Source organism: Anomaloglossus baeobatrachus, chromosome 3, assembly GCF_048569485.1.
Source record: "Anomaloglossus baeobatrachus isolate aAnoBae1 chromosome 3, aAnoBae1.hap1, whole genome shotgun sequence".
Lineage (NCBI taxonomy): Eukaryota > Metazoa > Chordata > Amphibia > Anura > Aromobatidae > Anomaloglossus > Anomaloglossus baeobatrachus.
Window position 1 is genome coordinate 386,696,337 of NC_134355.1, and position 20,604 is coordinate 386,716,940.

Consider the following 20,604-nt stretch of genomic DNA (forward strand, 5'->3'; position numbering starts at 1 on the left):
GTATGTTGTGTGTGAGGGCGGCAGTGCAGGATCAGTGGTGTCATTGCTCTGTGCGTCCTGTGGGGGCAGTGTGGTACGTTTCTATAGTACAGTATGTTATTTGTGTGTGAGGGCAGCAGTGCAGGATCAGTCAGTGGTGTCATTGCTCTGTGCGTCCTGTGGGGGCAGTGTGGTACCGTATCTATAGTACAGTATGTGATTTGTGTGTGAGGGCAGCAGTGCAGGATCAGTGGTGTCATTGCTCTGTGCGTCCTGTGGGGGCAGTGTGGTACTGTATCTATAGTACAGTATGTTATTTGTGTGTGAGGGCAGCAGTGCAGGATCAGTCAGTGGTGTCATTGCTCTGTGCGTTCTGTGGGGGCAGTGTGGTACCGTATCTATAGTACAGTATGTTGTGTGTGAGGGCGGCAGTGCAGGATCAGTGGTGTCATTGCTCTGTGCGTCCTGTGGGGGCAGTGTGGTACCGTATCTATAGTACAGTATGTTGTGTGTGAGGGCGGCAGTGCAGGATCAGTGGTGTCATTGCTCTGTGCGTCCTGTGGGGGCAGTGTGGTACCGTATCTATAGTACAGTATGTTGTGTGTGAGGGCAGCAGTGCAGGATCAGTGGTGTCATTGCTCTGTGCGTCCTGTGGGGGCAGTGTGGTACCGTATCTATAGTACAGTATGTTATTTGTGTGTGAGGGCAGCAGTGCAGGATCAGTGGTGTCATTGCTCTGTGCGTCCTGTGGGGGCAGTGTGGTACCGTATCTATATAGTACAGTATGTTATTGTGTGTGAGGGCAGCAGTGCAGGATCAGTGGTGTCATTGCTCTGTGCGTCCTGTGGGGGCAGTGTGGTACCGCATCTATAGTACAGTATGTTATTTGTGTGTGAGAGCGGCAGTGCAGGATCAGTGGTGTCATTGCTCTGTGCGTCCTGTGGGGGCAGTGTGGTACCGTATCTATAGTACAGTATGTGATTTGTGTGTGAGGGCGGCAGTGCAGGATCAGTGGTGTCATTGCTCTGTGCGTCCTGTGGGGGCAGTGTGGTACCGTATCTATATAGTACAGTATGTTATTGTGTGTGAGGGCAGCAGTGCAGGATCAGTGGTGTCATTGCTCTGTGCGTCCTGTGGGGGCAGTGTGGTACCGTATCTATAGTACAGTATATTATTTGTGTGTGAGAGCGGCAGTGCAGGATCAGTGGTGTCATTGCTCTGTGCGTCCTGTGGGGGCAGTGTGGTACCGTATCTATAGTACAGTATGTGATTTGTGTGTGAGGGCGGCAGTGCAGGATCAGTGGTGTCATTGCTCTGTGCGTCCTGTGGGGGCAGTGTGGTACCGTATCTATAGTACAGTATATTATTTGTGTGTGAGGGCAGCAGTGCAGGATCAGTGGTGTCATTGCTCTGTGCGTCCTGTGGGGGCAGTGTGGTACCGTATCTATAATACAGTATGTTGTGTGTGAGGGCGGCAGTGCAGGATCAGTGGTGTCATTGCTCTGTGCGTCCTGTGGGGGCAGTGTGGTACCGTATCTATAGTACAGTATGTTGTGTGTGAGGGCAGCAGTGCAGGATCAGTCAGTGGTGTCATTGCTCTGTGCGTCCTGTGGGGGCAGTGTGGTACGTTTCTATAGTACAGTATGTTGTGTGTGAGGGCGGCAGTGCAGGATCAGTGGTGTCATTGCTCTGTGCGTCCTGTGGGGGCAGTGTGGTACGTTTCTATAGTACAGTATGTTATTTGTGTGTGAGGGCAGCAGTGCAGGATCAGTCAGTGGTGTCATTGCTCTGTGCGTCCTGTGGGGGCAGTGTGGTACCGTATCTATAGTACAGTATGTGATTTGTGTGTGAGGGCAGCAGTGCAGGATCAGTGGTGTCATTGCTCTGTGCGTCCTGTGGGGGCAGTGTGGTACTGTATCTATAGTACAGTATGTGATTTGTGTGTGAGGGCAGCAGTGCAGGATCAGTGGTGTCATTGCTCTGTGCGTCCTGTGGGGGCAGTGTGGTACTGTATCTATAGTACAGTATGTTATTTGTGTGTGAGGGCAGCAGTGCAGGATCAGTGGTGTCATTGCTCTGTGCGTCCTGTGGGGGCAGTGTGGTACCGTATCTATAGTACAGTATGTTATTTGTGTGTGAGGGCAGCAGTGCAGGATCAGTCAGTGGTGTCATTGCTCTGTGCGTTCTGTGGGGGCAGTGTGGTACCGTATCTATAGTACAGTATGTTATTTGTGTGTGAGGGCAGCAGTGCAGGATCAGTCAGTGGTGTCATTGCTCTGTGCGTTCTGTGGGGGCAGTGTGGTACTGTATCTATAGTACAGTATGTTATTTGTGTGTGAGGGCAGCAGTGCAGGATCAGTCAGTGGTGTCATTGCTCTGTGCGTTCTGTGGGGGCAGTGTGGTACCGTATCTATAGTACAGTATGTTGTGTGTGAGGGCGGCAGTGCAGGATCAGTGGTGTCATTGCTCTGTGCGTCCTGTGGGGGCAGTGTGGTACCGTATCTATAGTACAGTATGTTGTGTGTGAGGGCGGCAGTGCAGGATCAGTGGTGTCATTGCTCTGTGCGTCCTGTGGGGGCAGTGTGGTACCGTATCTATAGTACAGTATGTTGTGTGTGAGGGCAGCAGTGCAGGATCAGTGGTGTCATTGCTCTGTGCGTCCTGTGGGGGCAGTGTGGTACCGTATCTATAGTACAGTATGTTATTTGTGTGTGAGGGCAGCAGTGCAGGATCAGTGGTGTCATTGCTCTGTGCGTCCTGTGGGGGCAGTGTGGTACCGTATCTATATAGTACAGTATGTTATTGTGTGTGAGGGCAGCAGTGCAGGATCAGTGGTGTCATTGCTCTGTGCGTCCTGTGGGGGCAGTGTGGTACCGCATCTATAGTACAGTATGTTATTTGTGTGTGAGAGCGGCAGTGCAGGATCAGTGGTGTCATTGCTCTGTGCGTCCTGTGGGGGCAGTGTGGTACCGTATCTATAGTACAGTATGTGATTTGTGTGTGAGGGCGGCAGTGCAGGATCAGTGGTGTCATTGCTCTGTGCGTCCTGTGGGGGCAGTGTGGTACCGTATCTATATAGTACAGTATGTTATTGTGTGTGAGGGCAGCAGTGCAGGATCAGTGGTGTCATTGCTCTGTGCGTCCTGTGGGGGCAGTGTGGTACCGTATCTATAGTACAGTATATTATTTGTGTGTGAGAGCGGCAGTGCAGGATCAGTGGTGTCATTGCTCTGTGCGTCCTGTGGGGGCAGTGTGGTACCGTATCTATAGTACAGTATGTGATTTGTGTGTGAGGGCGGCAGTGCAGGATCAGTGGTGTCATTGCTCTGTGCGTCCTGTGGGGGCAGTGTGGTACCGTATCTATAGTACAGTATATTATTTGTGTGTGAGGGCAGCAGTGCAGGATCAGTGGTGTCATTGCTCTGTGCGTCCTGTGGGGGCAGTGTGGTACCGTATCTATAATACAGTATGTTGTGTGTGAGGGCGGCAGTGCAGGATCAGTGGTGTCATTGCTCTGTGCGTCCTGTGGGGGCAGTGTGGTACCGTATCTATAGTACAGTATGTTGTGTGTGAGGGCAGCAGTGCAGGATCAGTCAGTGGTGTCATTGCTCTGTGCGTCCTGTGGGGGCAGTGTGGTACGTTTCTATAGTACAGTATGTTGTGTGTGAGGGCGGCAGTGCAGGATCAGTGGTGTCATTGCTCTGTGCGTCCTGTGGGGGCAGTGTGGTACGTTTCTATAGTACAGTATGTTATTTGTGTGTGAGGGCAGCAGTGCAGGATCAGTCAGTGGTGTCATTGCTCTGTGCGTCCTGTGGGGGCAGTGTGGTACCGTATCTATAGTACAGTATGTGATTTGTGTGTGAGGGCAGCAGTGCAGGATCAGTGGTGTCATTGCTCTGTGCGTCCTGTGGGGGCAGTGTGGTACTGTATCTATAGTACAGTATGTGATTTGTGTGTGAGGGCAGCAGTGCAGGATCAGTGGTGTCATTGCTCTGTGCGTCCTGTGGGGGCAGTGTGGTACTGTATCTATAGTACAGTATGTTATTTGTGTGTGAGGGCAGCAGTGCAGGATCAGTGGTGTCATTGCTCTGTGCGTCCTGTGGGGGCAGTGTGGTACCGTATCTATAGTACAGTATGTGATTTGTGTGTGAGGGCGGCAGTGCAGGATCAGTGGTGTCATTGCTCTGTGCGTCCTGTGGGGGCAGTGTGGTACCGTATCTATAGTACAGTATATTATTTGTGTGTGAGGGCAGCAGTGCAGGATCAGTGGTGTCATTGCTCTGTGCGTCCTGTGGGGGCAGTGTGGTACCGTATCTATAATACAGTATGTTGTGTGTGAGGGCGGCAGTGCAGGATCAGTGGTGTCATTGCTCTGTGCGTCCTGTGGGGGCAGTGTGGTACCGTATCTATAGTACAGTATGTTGTGTGTGAGGGCAGCAGTGCAGGATCAGTCAGTGGTGTCATTGCTCTGTGCGTCCTGTGGGGGCAGTGTGGTACGTTTCTATAGTACAGTATGTTGTGTGTGAGGGCGGCAGTGCAGGATCAGTGGTGTCATTGCTCTGTGCGTCCTGTGGGGGCAGTGTGGTACGTTTCTATAGTACAGTATGTTATTTGTGTGTGAGGGCAGCAGTGCAGGATCAGTCAGTGGTGTCATTGCTCTGTGCGTCCTGTGGGGGCAGTGTGGTACCGTATCTATAGTACAGTATGTGATTTGTGTGTGAGGGCAGCAGTGCAGGATCAGTGGTGTCATTGCTCTGTGCGTCCTGTGGGGGCAGTGTGGTACTGTATCTATAGTACAGTATGTGATTTGTGTGTGAGGGCAGCAGTGCAGGATCAGTGGTGTCATTGCTCTGTGCGTCCTGTGGGGGCAGTGTGGTACTGTATCTATAGTACAGTATGTTATTTGTGTGTGAGGGCAGCAGTGCAGGATCAGTGGTGTCATTGCTCTGTGCGTCCTGTGGGGGCAGTGTGGTACCGTATCTATAGTACAGTATGTTATTTGTGTGTGAGGGCAGCAGTGCAGGATCAGTCAGTGGTGTCATTGCTCTGTGCGTTCTGTGGGGGCAGTGTGGTACCGTATCTATAGTACAGTATGTTATTTGTGTGTGAGGGCAGCAGTGCAGGATCAGTCAGTGGTGTCATTGCTCTGTGCGTTCTGTGGGGGCAGTGTGGTACTGTATCGTCCCCAATCTAAAGCATATTCGTGTGTGAGGTAAAAGAGACATTGCCGTGTAATGTGAGAACCTGAGCGTCACACACGCAGCTCTGGTCTCCTCAGTGCAGAGCGGCTGGTCGCCTGCCTGCAGTGCTAGCCCGTCCGAGGAAGTCTCCCGGAAAAGGACTCCGGACGTGGCCTGGAGGAGGGCTCAGCAGGCTAGGAGGAGTCTCCGGTGTTGGCTGGCTGCTGACTCAGACATGGATTTCCGAGCACGGGACCCGGCTAAGGGCTGAGCTGTGGCTACGTACCACAAAGCTGCCGGCCGCTCAGCAGCATGAGGAGCTGGGGAAGCGACAGTGAAGAGGACAGGAGCCCTCTGCTGGGAGAACACGATGGGGCGAGCGGCAGCATCCAGCACAGCCCGCCTGCCAGAGGTGAGAGCCTGCGGGAGCCGGGGGCGAGCGGTGAGAGCCGGGGGCGAGCGGTGAGAGCCGGGGGCGAGCGGTGTGCCTGCTCCTGTGCCGCGTACAAGGGCTGCGATCAGCTGACTGCGTCACGTGACTTGTATGTGGTTGTGTTCCACATAGCCTGTGTGTGTGCGCTGTATATTACACTCGGACAGCGCCATTCCACAGCGCTTTACATTCATATTCTCTGTCCCCATTGGGGCTCACAGGCCCTGTCAGTAAGCAGTGTGGTAGGAAACCTATGGAAACATAGTAGGACATAACATCCTGTCTTGGGGAGTTTACCCTGGATGTCGGCGCACACCATGTATAGTGTCTGTGCATAAATACAATGTGGTGTATATAGTCATTTTGTGTATTTACAGTGCGTGCATAAATAGTGTTTGTGAATATACAGTATGTATACTATACAGTGTGTGTGTATGTGTATATATGTGTATGTGTGTATATATATATATATATATATATATATATATATATATATATATATATATATATATACACCCCAGCCTCAGTCACATAATATAATTGCTTCCTCATTCCATTTCTACCCTGATCCTCCCCATCGGCTTTTGCCTGCTGCTCTCCTGATATAAACAATGCCATGTGACGACTGACACTGATTGGCTGCAGCCGGCACATGGCAGCTTTGACAGGCGACTGGAGGGAGACCTGAAAGCTGGGGTGGAGAGGAGGCACTGATTCAGGGGATGGGTATACTCCATACTTGATACCTAACGACAAGTTTTACCGTAGAGGAAATCCTTGTCCTCATGCAGTTGGGGTGTTACCGGGCATGTGATGGCAGCCGCTATGTGGGGCGCCAGATGACACTGAGGTGCTCATGTTTACTCTTCTACAGAACCTGCATAGCCCACAGTAAGAATTTTATTTTTTGCAATGTTAGGGGGGGTATATCAATCACTAGATTTTATCAGTGAACAGCTGGTTCTCCAATGACCCCACACAGCAGTATGGGAGGGTGATTGGGCTCACCAGTTTCAATAATCAGTCATGTAGCAATTCCTGGGTATTGGAGGGAATGGCACAACCTGTAGGTTTATCAGGACCCGGACACTGTGCTGAAAAATGGTGGTAGAAAGGGCGTAGGGCACATCCTCCCCCCCCCCCCCCCCCTCTCATATGCAGACACTTCAGCACCAAATTTGCATCTTAGAAAACAGCATCAAAACGTCATGCAGTTTTGTCTCAGTTTTTGCCAGGAGATGCATAAATGTATAAATTTCAGAACCAAATCTGCATCTCCTGGCGAAAAAAACACAGTTTAGGTGCGGTATTTTGATGCTGAAATGTCTGCACCAAATTTGCATCTCCTGGCAGAAAACCGCATCGGAACGACATCAAAACCGCAGATTTTGTGAGGTTTTCTGCCAGGAGATGCAGTATTGGTGCAGAAATTTGTTGTATAAATTCCAGCAAGGAAGTCATTTGGTGGTCCAGCTCACCCCAAAGTACAGCCGTCTTAGTCTCCGACATCCCGGAAGCACGTGATCACGCTGCTGGTTCAGCATATTGAAGGCAGGAAAAGGGGAAAATAGATCCAGCTTCCAAAGAAGGATATGCAGAGAAAATCCACTTTTTTAATTCATTTTTCTTTAAAAGCGATACAAAACTTTGTAGTCCTCACATGAATAACAGCAGTCACAAACAGTGAACAACACCAGACATGTTTCTATCAGAGACTGATCTTAAGGGGGCTTTACACGCTACGATATCGTTAATGTTTTATCGTCAGGGTCACGTTGTTAGTGACGCACATCCGGCGTCATTAACGATATCGCAGCGTGTGACACTGACCAGCGACCTTAAGCGACCTCAAAAATGGTGAAAATCGTTCACCATGGAGAGGTCGCCCCAAACTCAAACTCAAAAATCGGTAAGGGTTGTTTATCCAGGTGATTCATCGCTCATGCGGCAGTACAGATCGCTATGTGTGACACCGCAGGAGCGAGGACCGTCTCCTTACCTGCCGCAATGCGGAAGGAAGGAGGTGGGCGGGATGTTACGTCCTGCTCATCTCTGCCCCTCTGCTTTGATTGGCCGGCCGCTTAGTGACGTTGCGGTGAGGTCGCTGTGATGCCGAACGTCCCTCCCCCTTGAAGGAGGGATTGTTCGGCAGTCACAGCGACGCCGCCGACCAGGTAAGTATGGTGCGATCCCTACGGCAGCGATCACAAATAATCGCATGCACGACGGGAGCGGGTACTTACATGCTCGCTATCGCTACAAATTGCTAGCGATATCGCTACCGTGTAAAGCCCCCTTTAGGCTATGTTCGCACGTTGCGTTTTTTCCCGCGTTTCTGCAGCGTTTTTAGCGGCAGCGTTTTTGTGCTAAAACGCATGCGTTTTTGATTTCCAGCAAAGTCTATGGGAAAAGCAGAAATCCTGTCTGCACTTTGCTTTTTGTTCAGCAGCGTTTAATTTGCATATTTGTGGTCAAAAACCATGCTGAAAAAGAAGCAGCATGTCAGTTGTTTTTGCCATTTCTGCAGCGTTTCCTTAACATTGGAGTCAATGAGAAATGGCAAAAAGCAACCAAAATCACAATTCCTGCGTTTTTCATGCTTTTTTACCTGCTTTTCAACTGCGTTTTTGGCTCCAAAAACGCATGCTTTTCTGGGCAAAAATTAATGGGTTCTAATGTTCCTTTACACACACACAATAACCGAAAATTTAAATGTAAAAAATTAATAAACTTTAGCTATTTTTCTGTTTAAATGTGCATAACCACTATTATTACATTAAAAATGATAATTTCCCATATATATTTATTAAAAGTTAATTTTATACTTTTTTTCTCTTTTTTCATTCTTTTTGACTAATTCAACTTTATTTCTCAGTGTCTTGATCTCAAAAACGCATCTGCAGAAACGCAGGTGAAAACACAGGTAAAAAGCACTAAAAACGCACTAAAAACGCATGCGTTTTTAGCGCTAAAAAATGGTCAAAAGCCATTTGGTCAAAAACCAAGGGAAGGAAAACGTGCAGAATAAACTGCAGGTACTCCGACGCAACGTGCGCACATAGCCTTAGACTCGTTGAGACTTATCAGGATCATTCTCTGATAGAAACATGTCTGGTGTTTTTCACTGTTTGTGACTGCTGTTATTCATGTGAGGACTACAAAGTTTTGTATTGCTTTTAAAGAAAAATTAATTAAAAAGTGGATTGTATCTGCATATCCTTCTTTGGAAGCTGGATCCTTTTTTCCTTTTTTAAAATCCAGCACCAAATCTGCATCTCTTGGCAAAAGAAAATGTATTTTTCTGCCAGGAGATGCAGGTCTGATTGAATTCGGTTCACCTAAGGTGAGGTCACTGAGTTCAGTGAGTTCATCTGAGGTGAGCTTACCTGCGGGCACAGGTGGGTTACCGTGGGAACCTCCAGTTGTGACTGCAGATATACTCAGTGACGTCATCGCTCACAGCTACAGCTCAGTCAGTGTCTGCTCAAAGCCTTAGTGGGCAGTTATCTTCTCTAATGTTCCTAGGCGCTGTGAGTTCAGTATGTAGCAGAGCCGGAATTGTCGTGAGACCTCGTGTGGATTATGTAGGACTTTGTGTTTGGGAGGTTAATAAATTGGAGAAAGAAAGTGTTTTGGTTTTTTTGTATTTTATTTTTTTGTTTGTGATTATTTCTTCTCACTTACAGGATTAGTAATGGGGGGGAGTTCATAGACCCTTACCATTACTAATCTAGGGCTTATTGGCAGCTGTGAGCTGTCATTAATTTCTTATCTCTTATATTATCCTGACTGCCACTAAACTGGGGCAATCGGGATGAAGCGAGTAAAGTGCTGGTATTGTCACATCTATTGGATGCGACAATTCTGGGCGGCTGAAGGATTATATTTTTAGCTGGGGGGCCCTAATAACAATGTGCCCTCCCTTCCTGAGAATACCAGACCCAGCTGTCTGCTTTTTTTTTTTTTATCATGGCTGAGTATCAAAATTAGGGGACCACCCAACATTTTTTTTTCCATTATTTATTTAAATAATTTAAAAAAAAAAAAAAAAAGCCACATGGGGTCTTTCCTATTTTATACACAGCTAAGATAAGCACAGGGGGCTGCAGCCTGTAGCATATGCTTTATCTACACTCGCAAGCAATGTGACAGCCACGCAGCAGACTCGGTGAGTATAAGGCTATGTGCCCACGCTGCGGATTTACCGCGGATTTTGCCGCGGATTTGCCGCGGATTTACCGCGGATTTGCCGAAAATCTGCAGCAGCAGCACTTCCAAGCCATTTCAATGGCATTTTGGAAATGCTGTGCCCATGCTGCGGATTTTTCCGCGGCGGATTTGCCGCGGATTTTGATGCGGAAAAATCTGCAGCATGTCAATTATTGTTGCGGATTTTGGTGCGGATTTTTCCCATGCAAGTCAATGCAAGGTGTAAAATCCGCAAGAAATCCGCAGGTCTGTTCCCACAGGCTCTTTTTCCTGCGGATTTGGTGCGGATCTCGCAAACAAATCCGCAGGAAGTGATGTAGGATAGTTCAGGAAGAGGAAGTTTCACCATTTTGTAGTGTAGAGTAGTGGCAGTGTAGTCGTGTTGTGTCCGGACTCTGGATTGCCAGCTAAAAGCAGCTAGTTACAGGCTGCTTGCTTTTAGCTGGCAAAACAGGATCCCAGCTCTTTTTTCACAATTCTTTTAAAAAAAAAAAAAAATGTGCTCCGCTGTATTTTCACTGTCCAGCCCGATGCAAGCAAGCAACTGAGGGCTGTGCTTCTCAGCGGGATAAGGCTGAAGCATTCTCTGCCCCTCCCGCTGAGAAACACAGTCCTCAGCTGCCCCTGAAAATGGCGGCTTCATTGTGAAGCGCCATTCTCAGGTGCTGTACCGAGGCTCATCCAGCCGCCCTGATGCATTTGGCTGGCTGGGTAATCTGAAGGGGTTAATGCCAGTTTTCTGCAAACTGGCACTAAGCCCGAGGTTCATAATGTCATGCCTGTGTAGACACGGCCATTATGAACCTCTGTTTGGTAATAAAGAAAAGAAAACACTTTTTGAAAAATTTTATTTGAAATAAAAACACACAAACATCCCTGATTCCCATCTTTATTACTCCCTGAATCCCCCGACGATAATCCATGACAGCTCCGATGTGCACCCGGCTGACCCGGGCACTGGCGTCAGCCGGTCACAGCAGCTGTCAGTGTACGAGATGCTGCACAGCTCTCTTCTGTCTGCTGGGACCGGCTGACGTCCGTGCCCGGGTCACATGAGTGCACATCGGAGCCCGGCACATCAGCTGGTCGGTGTGCAGTCAGCTGACCCGCTCGCGAATTAAGTCAGCTGACGATGTGCAGTCATGTGACCCGGGCACGGACGTCAGCCGGTCCCAGCAGCCGTCAGTGTACGAGATGCTGCAAAGCTCTCTTCCGTCTGCTGGGACCGGCTGACGTCCGTGCCCGGGTCAGATGAGTGCACATCGGCCGACTATTCAGCTGTCGATGTGCACTCAGCTGACCCGCCCGCGCTCGCGAATTAAGTCAGCTGACCGGCTGACTTCTGTGCCCGGGTCAGCTGATGCTCTGAAGTCAGCTGACCCGAGCTCAGCTATGAACTGAGCTGACCCGGCCAGTGAGTTCTGCCGCTCCCAGCAGCCAGCAGAGAGCTTTCCTGTGATATTGTCCCGGATTAACCTCTGAGGCTTGGGAGTAATAAAGATGGGAATCAGGGATGTGTGTGTGTGTTTTTATTTCAAATAAAATTTTTCAAAAAGTGTTTTCTTTTCTTTATTACCAAACGGAGGTTCATAATGGCCGTGTCTACACAGGCATGACATTATGAACCTCGGGCTTAGTGCCAGTTTGCAGAAAACTGGCATTAACCCCGTATTACCCAGCCAGCCAAATGCATCAGGGCGGCTGGATGAGCCTCGGTACAGCACCTGAGAATGGCGCTTCACAATGAAGCCGCCATTTTCAGGGGCAGCTGAGGACTGTTTTTCTCAGCGGGAGGGGCAGAGAATGCTTCAGCCTTATCCCGCTGAGAAGCACAGCCCCCAGTTGCTTGCTTGCATCGGGCTGGACAGTGAAAATACAGCGGAGCACATTTTTTTTTTTTTTTTTTTTTTTTTTAAATAACAGTGAAAGGGAACATGGGACCACATTTTTTGGCTATAAGCTGCGGCCACCACCACTGGGTTATTATATACAGCCTGTTAGAATGTAAGAGCCCAGTGGTGTTGGCCGCAGCTTTTCTGTATAAGCACACTGTGAGACTGCTAACAAAATGGATAATGGAGAAGAAAGGAGGGTTGGGACAGGAAATGACACAAAGAGACTTTTTTTTGCCTTCAAAACAGTCAAAGCTTTATTCAGAAACACATTAGAGTACAATGGACAAAATCCGCATCAAAATCCGCAACGAAATCCGCGTCAAATCCGCGTCAAATCCGCAGCTATGCTAAGGTGCGGATTCTGGGGGAAAGCTGCGGATTTTGAGGCACAAAAATCCGCAGCAACATTCTCTCGTGGACACATAGCCTAACTGTCCTGCTTTGCAGCCCTTTAGCCCTTCCTTCCACTACTTTACAGCACAATTTTCGGGTCCCCATTGATTTATATGGGGTTCGCCGTCTGGTCCCGAATTGGATTTTTTTTCTAAGTCTGTCTGGACCTGCCAAACTCGAACATCTGAATATGACAAACTGTGGAAGGAGAAGCGCAATAGGGTTTTACCAAAATTAATGGGAAGAAGCTAGAATGTGAACATTCACCTCAAGAGGTTGTGCTAGTCACAACGCCTATAACAGCAAGGAATATCCAGGTGAACAGCTGCAGCCCCGGGTGTAGTGTCAGTAGATAGGGAAAGAATTGAGTAGTCCAGCCACGCTTATCACCACATCAGGAATGTATTAATAATTTGTCTTTTTATTTCATACACAGGTCAACGCGTTTCAGGAGTCTCAGCTCCCTTCATCAGGACCACAGGCAAAAGAACATAAAATCTTATTTATGTTCTTTTGCCTGTTGTCCTGATGAAGGGAGCTGAGACTCCTGAAATGCATTGACCTGTGCATGAAATAAAAAGACAAATTATTAATACGTTCCTGACAGTGGCGTAACTAGAGTTTGACGGGCCCTGGTGCAAAATTTGGACTGGGGCCCCCCTCCACGTACACAGACACTTGGGGAACGGGATAATGACACTGACACAGGATAATGATGCTGACACTTGGCTCTTACCTACAGCACCCAGGTTTCCCATGATCTGTAATCCCTCTACCAGAACACAGCTTTCCTATGTTCTGATATCCATCTTGTCCTCGGCACCCAGCTTTCCCATGCTCTGCTATACATCATTCCCTCAGCACCCAGCTGTTACGTCACCGCCGGAGTCTGCTCCAGCGACTTCTGCTCCGATCGCCAGGCGACGCCATGTTCCTGCCGTGGATTGTGCTGGTGATGGGAGAGAAGTTGATGCCAGCGGCACCAGTGGGCGCAGGCTCCGATCATCCACTGGGTTGGGTTAGCTTGGGATCTGCAGTACCGCTGGCTGACTGTGGGTGGCATGTGTCTTCCAGCTGAAGTTGCCAGCGTTCAGCTACAGCCAATGGGAAGACACCACACCCTTCTTATTTCCCCTCCTGTCACATGATTACTGCCAGATATAGTTCTGATTTCCTGGCTCCTGTTACGTCCTATTCTGTTGGTGATTCCGTTGTTGACTTCTGTGTGTTTTTGACTACCCATCTGCCTGCTGTTTATGTACCTCCCTGCCCAACCCGGATTTGACCTCTGCTACGTTTGCTGACTACGTCACTGCCTGCCGATTCTGTCCCTGTTCCGCAATTCCTGGTTTGACCCTGCCTGACTACTACTCTCATCAGACTGTAGCCTTCCACAGGTAGTGATCTCCAGGGTCCTGTGTAATTCCAAATCCCTGTATGGGGGTTAAAGGGTTTCAGGGTTCTGGGGTCCTACTTGTTGAGTGGCTTCCCTCTAGCCTGTCCAATTACAGCCCGTCTGAGTCTGTGGATCCAGGCAGGCGTTACACCAGCTTTCCCATATCAGAGCATGGGAAAGCTGGGTGCTGAGGGAAACAGCCTTTTTCCCTAAGCACAAAACATTCCCATCCCATGCTTGTATCTTTGTCCCCCCTTGTATATAGTTCTCCAAATACAATAATGGCCCTCACATAGCCTTCCATATTGTATAAAGGGTCCCACATAACCCTTCATATATTAAAATGCAGCTACATAGTCCTCCATGCATTATAATGCATTTCCCATAGTCCTCCATGTATTATACTGCACCACAGTCCTCCATGTATTATAACGCACCCCCATAGTCCTCCATGTATAAAGTAGCTTCCATAGTCATCCATATATTATAATATAGCCCCCATAGTCCTATATGTATTACAATGCAGCCCCATAAACCTTCATATTGTATTATGCAGCCCTATACTCCTCCATGTATAATGCACCCATATAGCCCATGTATAAGGTGTCCTTCATGTTTATTATGCTGCAACATAGACCTCCATGTATAATGCAGCCCCATAGACCTCCATGTATCATGCAGCCCCATAGACCTCCATGTATCATGCAGCCCCATAGACCTTCATGCATCATGCAGCCAGCCCCCCCAGGGCCTCCATGTGTCATGCAGCAAGCTCCCCAGGGTCTCCATGTGTCATGCAACCAGCCCCTTCCCAGGCCACCATGAGGCATGCACCCCCCCCCAAGGACTTCATGTGTCCTGCAGCTAGCCCCCCCAGGGCCTCCATGTGTCATGCAGCCAGTCAAGCCCCCCCCCCCCAGTGCCTCCATGGGGCCTGGCTGCAGGACACATGGAGGCCCTGGGGGCTGGCTGCAGGACACATTGAGTCCTTGGGCTGCAGCCCATGTGCCCTGCAGCCCATGTGTCATGCAGCCAGCACCCCCCCCCCCCCGCAGGGCCTCCATGTGTCATGCAGCCAGCACCCCCCCCCCCCGGGCCTCCATGTGTCATGCAGCCAGCACCCCCCCCAGGGCCTCCATGTGTCATGCAGCCAGCCTCCCCCCCCAGGGCCTCCATGTGTCCTGTAGCCAGCCCCCCCCAGGGCCTCCATGTGTCCTGCAGCCAGCCCCCCCCCCCCCAGGGCCTCCACATGGAGTCCTTGGCCCTGGGGGTCTGGCTGCAGGACACATGGAGTCCTTGAGGGGGCCCTGGCTGCAGGACACCTGGAGGCCCTGGGGTGCAGCCCCTTAGACCTCCATGTATCATGCAGCCCCATAGACCTCCATGTATCATGCAGCCCCATAGACCTTCATGCATCATGCAGCCAGCCTCGAAAGGGCCTCCATGTGTCATACAGCAAGCTCCCCAGCCCCAGTCCCCAGGGTCTCCATGTGTCATGCAGCCAGCCCCTTCCCAGGCCACCATGAGGCATGCAGCCAGCCTCTCGACTACCCCCCCCCCCCCCAGGACTCAATGTGTCCTGCAGCTAGCCCCCCCAGGGCCTCCATGTGTCCTGCAGCCAGCCCCCCCCCCCCCAGGGCCTCCATGTGTCCTGCAGCCAGCCCCCCCCCCGGGCCTCCATGTGTCCTGCAGCCAGCCCCCCCCAGGGCCTCCACATGGAGTCCTTGGCCCTGGGGGTCTGGCTGCAGAACACCTGGAGGCCCTGGGCCATGTGACCTGCAGCCAGACCCCCCCCCCCCCAGGGCCTCCATGTGTCAAGCAGGCAGGCCCCCCCCCCCCCCAAGGACTCCATGTGTCCTGCAGCCAGCCCCCCATGGCCTCCATGTGTCCTGCAGCCAGGGCCCCCCCAGGGCCTCCATGTGTCCTGCAGCCAGCCTCCCCGTGTATTCACTGATTTATTTTAAAAAAAAAAACAAGTACTCATCTCTCTTCTCCTTCCACCGCAGTTCTGTACTCACCTCCTCTACTTGTTTCACCGCTGCTCGTCCTCACTTCTGTCCTCGTTCCCCCGTGGCTTCGGTCGGCGTCCTCCTGCGCTCTGTGCTCTCACCACACACAGCAGTCGCACAGGAGTGACGTCACCGCAGGCACGGGGGAAGACTGATGATGCAAAGAGCGGCGCCGGCCACTCTATGCAATATGAAAGCACTGCAGTCCGTGTGCGGTGAGTGACGGGAGCGCGGTGCGGTGAGTGACGGGAGCGCGGTGACGCCACCGCTGACACCAGGCAGGGGGGCCCGGTGTCAGCGGCGGCGTCCGGGTCATATAGCGGCCGCGCCGCGTGGTCTGCGGCAGAACAGCGCAGCACCTCTCTCACAGAGAGGAGCTGGCTGCTGATCTGCCTGGCGGCCGCGGGCCCCTAACCTCCCGGGCCCGGTCGCAATCGCGACCGCGGTAGTTACGTCCCTGGTTCCTGATGTGGTGATAAGTGCGGCTGGACTACCCGATTGTTTCCCTATCTACTGAGGCAAACTCACAGATGTTCGAGTTTATCTCTAAAGCTGACTCAATGACCAAACTCTGATGCTCTCATCCAAAACATTGTAACTCTTACCAAGGCATATTGATGACATTTCTTCAAATCTCATCAGGAAGGCTGTAAGTGTGATATAGGCTGTGTGCGCACGTTGCGTTTTTTCCCGCATTAACGCTGCATTTTAAACTGCAGCGTTTCAGTGCCAAATTGCATGCGTTCTACTTCCCCAGCAAAGTCTGTGAGTAGTCCGAAAATTCAATGTGCACGCTGCATTTTTAAAAGCAGCGTTTTGGATGGCAAAAATCGCTGCGGAAAAAAAAGCAGCATGTCACTTCTTTTGTGTGTTGTAGCTACATTCTCCACCCATTGAAATCAATGATGTGGGTCAAACTCAACCAAAATGCACTTGGACTGCATTTTTGTTGCATTCCGCATGCTTTTTTGACAAACAAAACGCAGGTCTTTCAGTCTCTCTCTGTCGATGTCTATCAATCTCTCTGTCGGTCGGTCTCTTTCTCTGTCAGTTGGTCTCTGTCTGTCTCTCTATCTGTCTCTCCCTCTCGCCCCCTCTATCATACTCACCGATCACTGACTGATCACCGACACGTCGCTGCACAGCTGTCACACTGCTCTGGCAGCTTCTCTTTTGAAAATGCCGGCCGCTCATTATTCCATCTTGTATTCACTGCTTTCCCCGCCCACTGGAGCCTATGATTGGTTGCAGTCAGACACGCCCCCACGCTGCGTGACCACTGTCTAACTGCAACCAATCACAGCCGCCGGTGGGCGGGTCTATATCGTGCAGTAAAATAAATAAATAACAAAAAAAGACGTGTGGTCCCCCCTAATTTTGATACCAGCCAAGATAAAGCCACGCGGCTGAAGGCTGGTATTCTCAGGATGGGGAGCTCCATGTTATGGGAGCCCCCCAGCCTAACAATATCAGCCAGCAGCCGCCCGGAATTGCCGCATCCATTAGATGCGACAGTTCCGGGACTCTACCCGGCTCATCCCAAATTGCCCTGGTGCGGTGGCAATCGGGGTAGTAAGGAGTTAATGGCAGCCCATAGCTGCCACTAAGTCATAGGTTAATCATGGCAGGCGTCTCCCCGAGATACCTTCCATGATTAATTTGTAAGTTAAAGAAAATAAAGGATTTTTCGTTGTGTGTTTATTTGGAATAAAAGACAAAATAAAACACCCTCTTTCACCACTTTATTAAAATCCCCAAACAGCCCTCGAGGTCCGGCGTAATCCACACAAGGTCCCCGGACGCCTTCAGCTCTGCTACATGAAGCTGACAGGAGCGGCCGTAGAACACCGCCGCTCGCTGTCAGCTCCACGCAGCAACTGTAGTGAGCCGCGCGATCAGCGATGACGTCCCTCAGGTTACACGCGGCCACCGCTGAATCCTCCAACTGTGACAGAAAGTCGCCCGAGTGACTGATGTGAGCTGCGCGATCAGCGATGACGTCACTCAGGTGACCCGCGGCCGCCACTCTCAGGTGGAGGACTCCAGCTGTGGCCGCGGGTAACCTGAGTGACGGCACCGTTGCTCACTTCAGTCAGGAGATTTGCGGTCATCGGTGAGTCCTTCACGGGTGACCGCTAATCAGGACGCGACACACAGAGCCGCGGTATGACAATGAAGTCGGGTGAAGTTCATTCTCATCGCGCGACTCTGTCTGTGTCTGCGGGCATGTAGCAGTGCTGAATTGCCGTGGGACCAAACTGTAAAAAAAAAAATGCATGCAAAACGCATACAAAATGCATGCGTTTTGGATGCATTTTTTTTTGACAAACGCAGTGTTTACAGTTGTCCAGTCTGCCAGAGGGTGCGTTTTGTTTCTGCACTTGACAGAACGCAGCGTGCGCCCATACCTATACTGTGAATTTCCATGTGCAAATCCACAGCAATCCTGCCACATATGAAATGTATTACGTTGCTTTTACTTTGTTAGTGAATGGCTGACCACAATCTAGAGATTCAAAATGACTCAATAATTTGTCCTATTTGATAAATATTCTAATGTGTGTATATATAATTTGATTTATCTGTATACAGTATATCACAAAAGTGAGTACATCCCTAATTGAAAATGGTCAAATTGTGCCCAAACTGTCAATATTTTGTGTGGCCATTATTATTTTCAAGCACTGCCTTAACTCTCTTGGGCACAGAGGTCACTAGAGCTTCACAGGAGCCACTGGAATCCTCTTTCATCCTCCATGGCAATATCACAAAGCTGGTGGATGTTAGAGACCTTGCGCTCCTCCACCTTCTGTTTTGAGGATGCCCCAGAGATGCTCAATAGGGTTTAGGTGTGGAGACATGCTTGGCCAATCCAGCACCTTTACTCTCAGTTTCTTTAGCAAGGCAGTGGTCATCTTGGAGGTGTTTATGTAGTATTCCAACATAATAACGACCCCAGAGGCCTAGTTTCTGAAGAGAGGAGATCTTGAACTGCTTCAGTATGTCACAGTACATGTTTGCATTAATGATCTCTCTATGAACTGTAGTTCCCCACAGCCGGCAGCACTTATGCAGCCCCAAACCATGACACTCCCACCACCATGTTTGACTGTAGGCAAGAAGACACACTTGTCTTTCTACTCCTTCAGCTGGTTACCGTCACACATTCTTGACAACATCTGAACCAAATAAGGCTGCTTTCACACTACGTTTTTTTAACATGCGTCATGAACGTTTTTTTAACGCAAAAACGGATCCAGTGCAAATGCGTTTTCATTTCAGTGCATTTGCAATGGACTCGCGTCAACATGCGTTCACATGAATTTGCGTGCGTTAAAATGAGGATCCAGCGACTTGCAGTTTTTTAACTTTTTTCAAAAACGCTACTTGTAGCGTTTTTGAGCTGCGTCCAAATACTGCAAATCGCTGGATCCTGACTATACTGCACGCAAACGCATGTGAACGCTGGCATGCTGATAGACAGGATTCTGCTTGCTCTACTGAGCATGCCCAGAAACCAGCCTGGCGTGATCAGTCCCTCTCTCCCCCTCCCTCTCTCCCCCTCCCTCTCTCCCCCTCCCTCTCTCCCCCTCCCTCTCTCCCCCTCCCTCTCTCCCCCTCCCTCTCTCCCCCTCCCTCTCTCCCCCTCCCTCTCTCCCCCTCCCTCTCTCCCCCTCCCTCTCTCCCCCTCCCTCTCTCCCCCTCCCTCTCTCCCCCTCCCTCTCTCCCCCTCCCTCTCTCCCCCTCCCTCTCTCCCCCTCCCTCTCTCCCCCTCCCTCTCTCCCCCTCCCTCTCTCCCCCTCCCCCGCCTGAGAGCGGCGGACGCTCATAACCAAGTTAAATATCGGGTAACCAAGCTAAGCGCTTCTTAGTTACCCGATGTTTACCTTGGTTACGTGTGCAGGGAGCCGGCTCCTAGCAGCTGCGGGCTCGTAACCAAGGTAAATATCGGGTATTCAAGCAAAGCACTTCACTTAGTTACCCGATATTTACCTTACCGCAGCTGTCAGATGTCGGCTCCCAGTCTATCACCTTCAGTTCCCCTCACTCCCGATCACATGACTCCAATCCCCGCCCATAAACTTCAAGTGACAGGATCCTGCAAAATAACACATGCGTTTTTCTTTGCAAAAAAAGTTCATGACACATGTTAAAAAAACATAGTGTGAAAGCAGCCTAAGTTTATCTTGATCCCATCAGACCACAGGACATGGTTTCAGTAATCCATGTCTATAGTCTGCTTGATTTCAGGAAACTGCAGGCTTTCCCATGCATCCTCTTTAGGCCTCGCTCACATGAGCATATGAATCGGACAAGGGCAATAAGGGAAAATCATGTTAGTCAATGAGGCAGAGCAAATAACTTTTTTTTTTTTTTTTTTTTGTTTTTCGTCATCCAGATTTGGGATGACAAAGTCGCAGCATGCTGCTAGTGGATGCCTAAATCAGTCAAGACTTGCCAATACAATTCAATGAGTGCCAGAGAAAAACGGATGGCACACACATCATATGTATGCTGTCTGTTTTTTACAAATACATTACCATTCTGTAGCATCATACACTGTAAATGGTCCTGTAAATGCTTGTAGAATATTAGTTGTTGAGAAAAAGTAATGTATTGCATACGGATGCTAGGCAACAAAAAAAATAAAAATCACATGCTCGCATGACATACGGAATACCAATTGGATGTCACTCCTCCTATTCTCATGGTTTAAAATCGAACATACATGTGGGTCATTCCACATCAAGTGGACCAGTTTTAAAAATCGTCCCCACTCGACCTTCTCCGATTTTGCTGAAAATGTATAAGGATGTACATGTATGTCTGAAAAGAGGTTCTGTACATTTTTAGGGCCAGATCTCAAATACATTGGGCACGGTTGACCTTTCACTGGAGGCCCCCCCACCAAGCCTGCGGCTTCAGCTAAGAGGATTTTGCAAACTTTGGCACATAGCCATTAGAGTTCTATACTGGCTATGATTCTGAAATTTGGCATACTAGCTCAACTTTTGCTGCTAAACACGATAAAATTATTACCGGCTATGACAAAACAATATTTCGGCCGCAATTTTGTGTCAAAGTAGCTTGTAAAACGTGTCGCATAAAA

At 49.8% G+C, this 20,604-nt stretch overlaps 1 protein-coding gene across 1 annotated transcript in view; it reads left to right on the plus strand.

Annotated features, from left to right (window-relative positions):
• Positions 1 to 5,158: 5,158 nt before the first annotated feature.
• SLC17A5 (solute carrier family 17 member 5) overlaps positions 5,159 to 20,604 on the plus strand; it is an 80,454-nt gene continuing 65,008 nt past the window's right edge. The window contains exon 1 of the mRNA XM_075338436.1: positions 5,159 to 5,571. Coding sequence (XP_075194551.1) covers positions 5,472 to 5,571 — 100 coding nt within the window. The 5' untranslated portion in view covers positions 5,159 to 5,471. The remainder of the gene's footprint in view (positions 5,572 to 20,604) is intronic.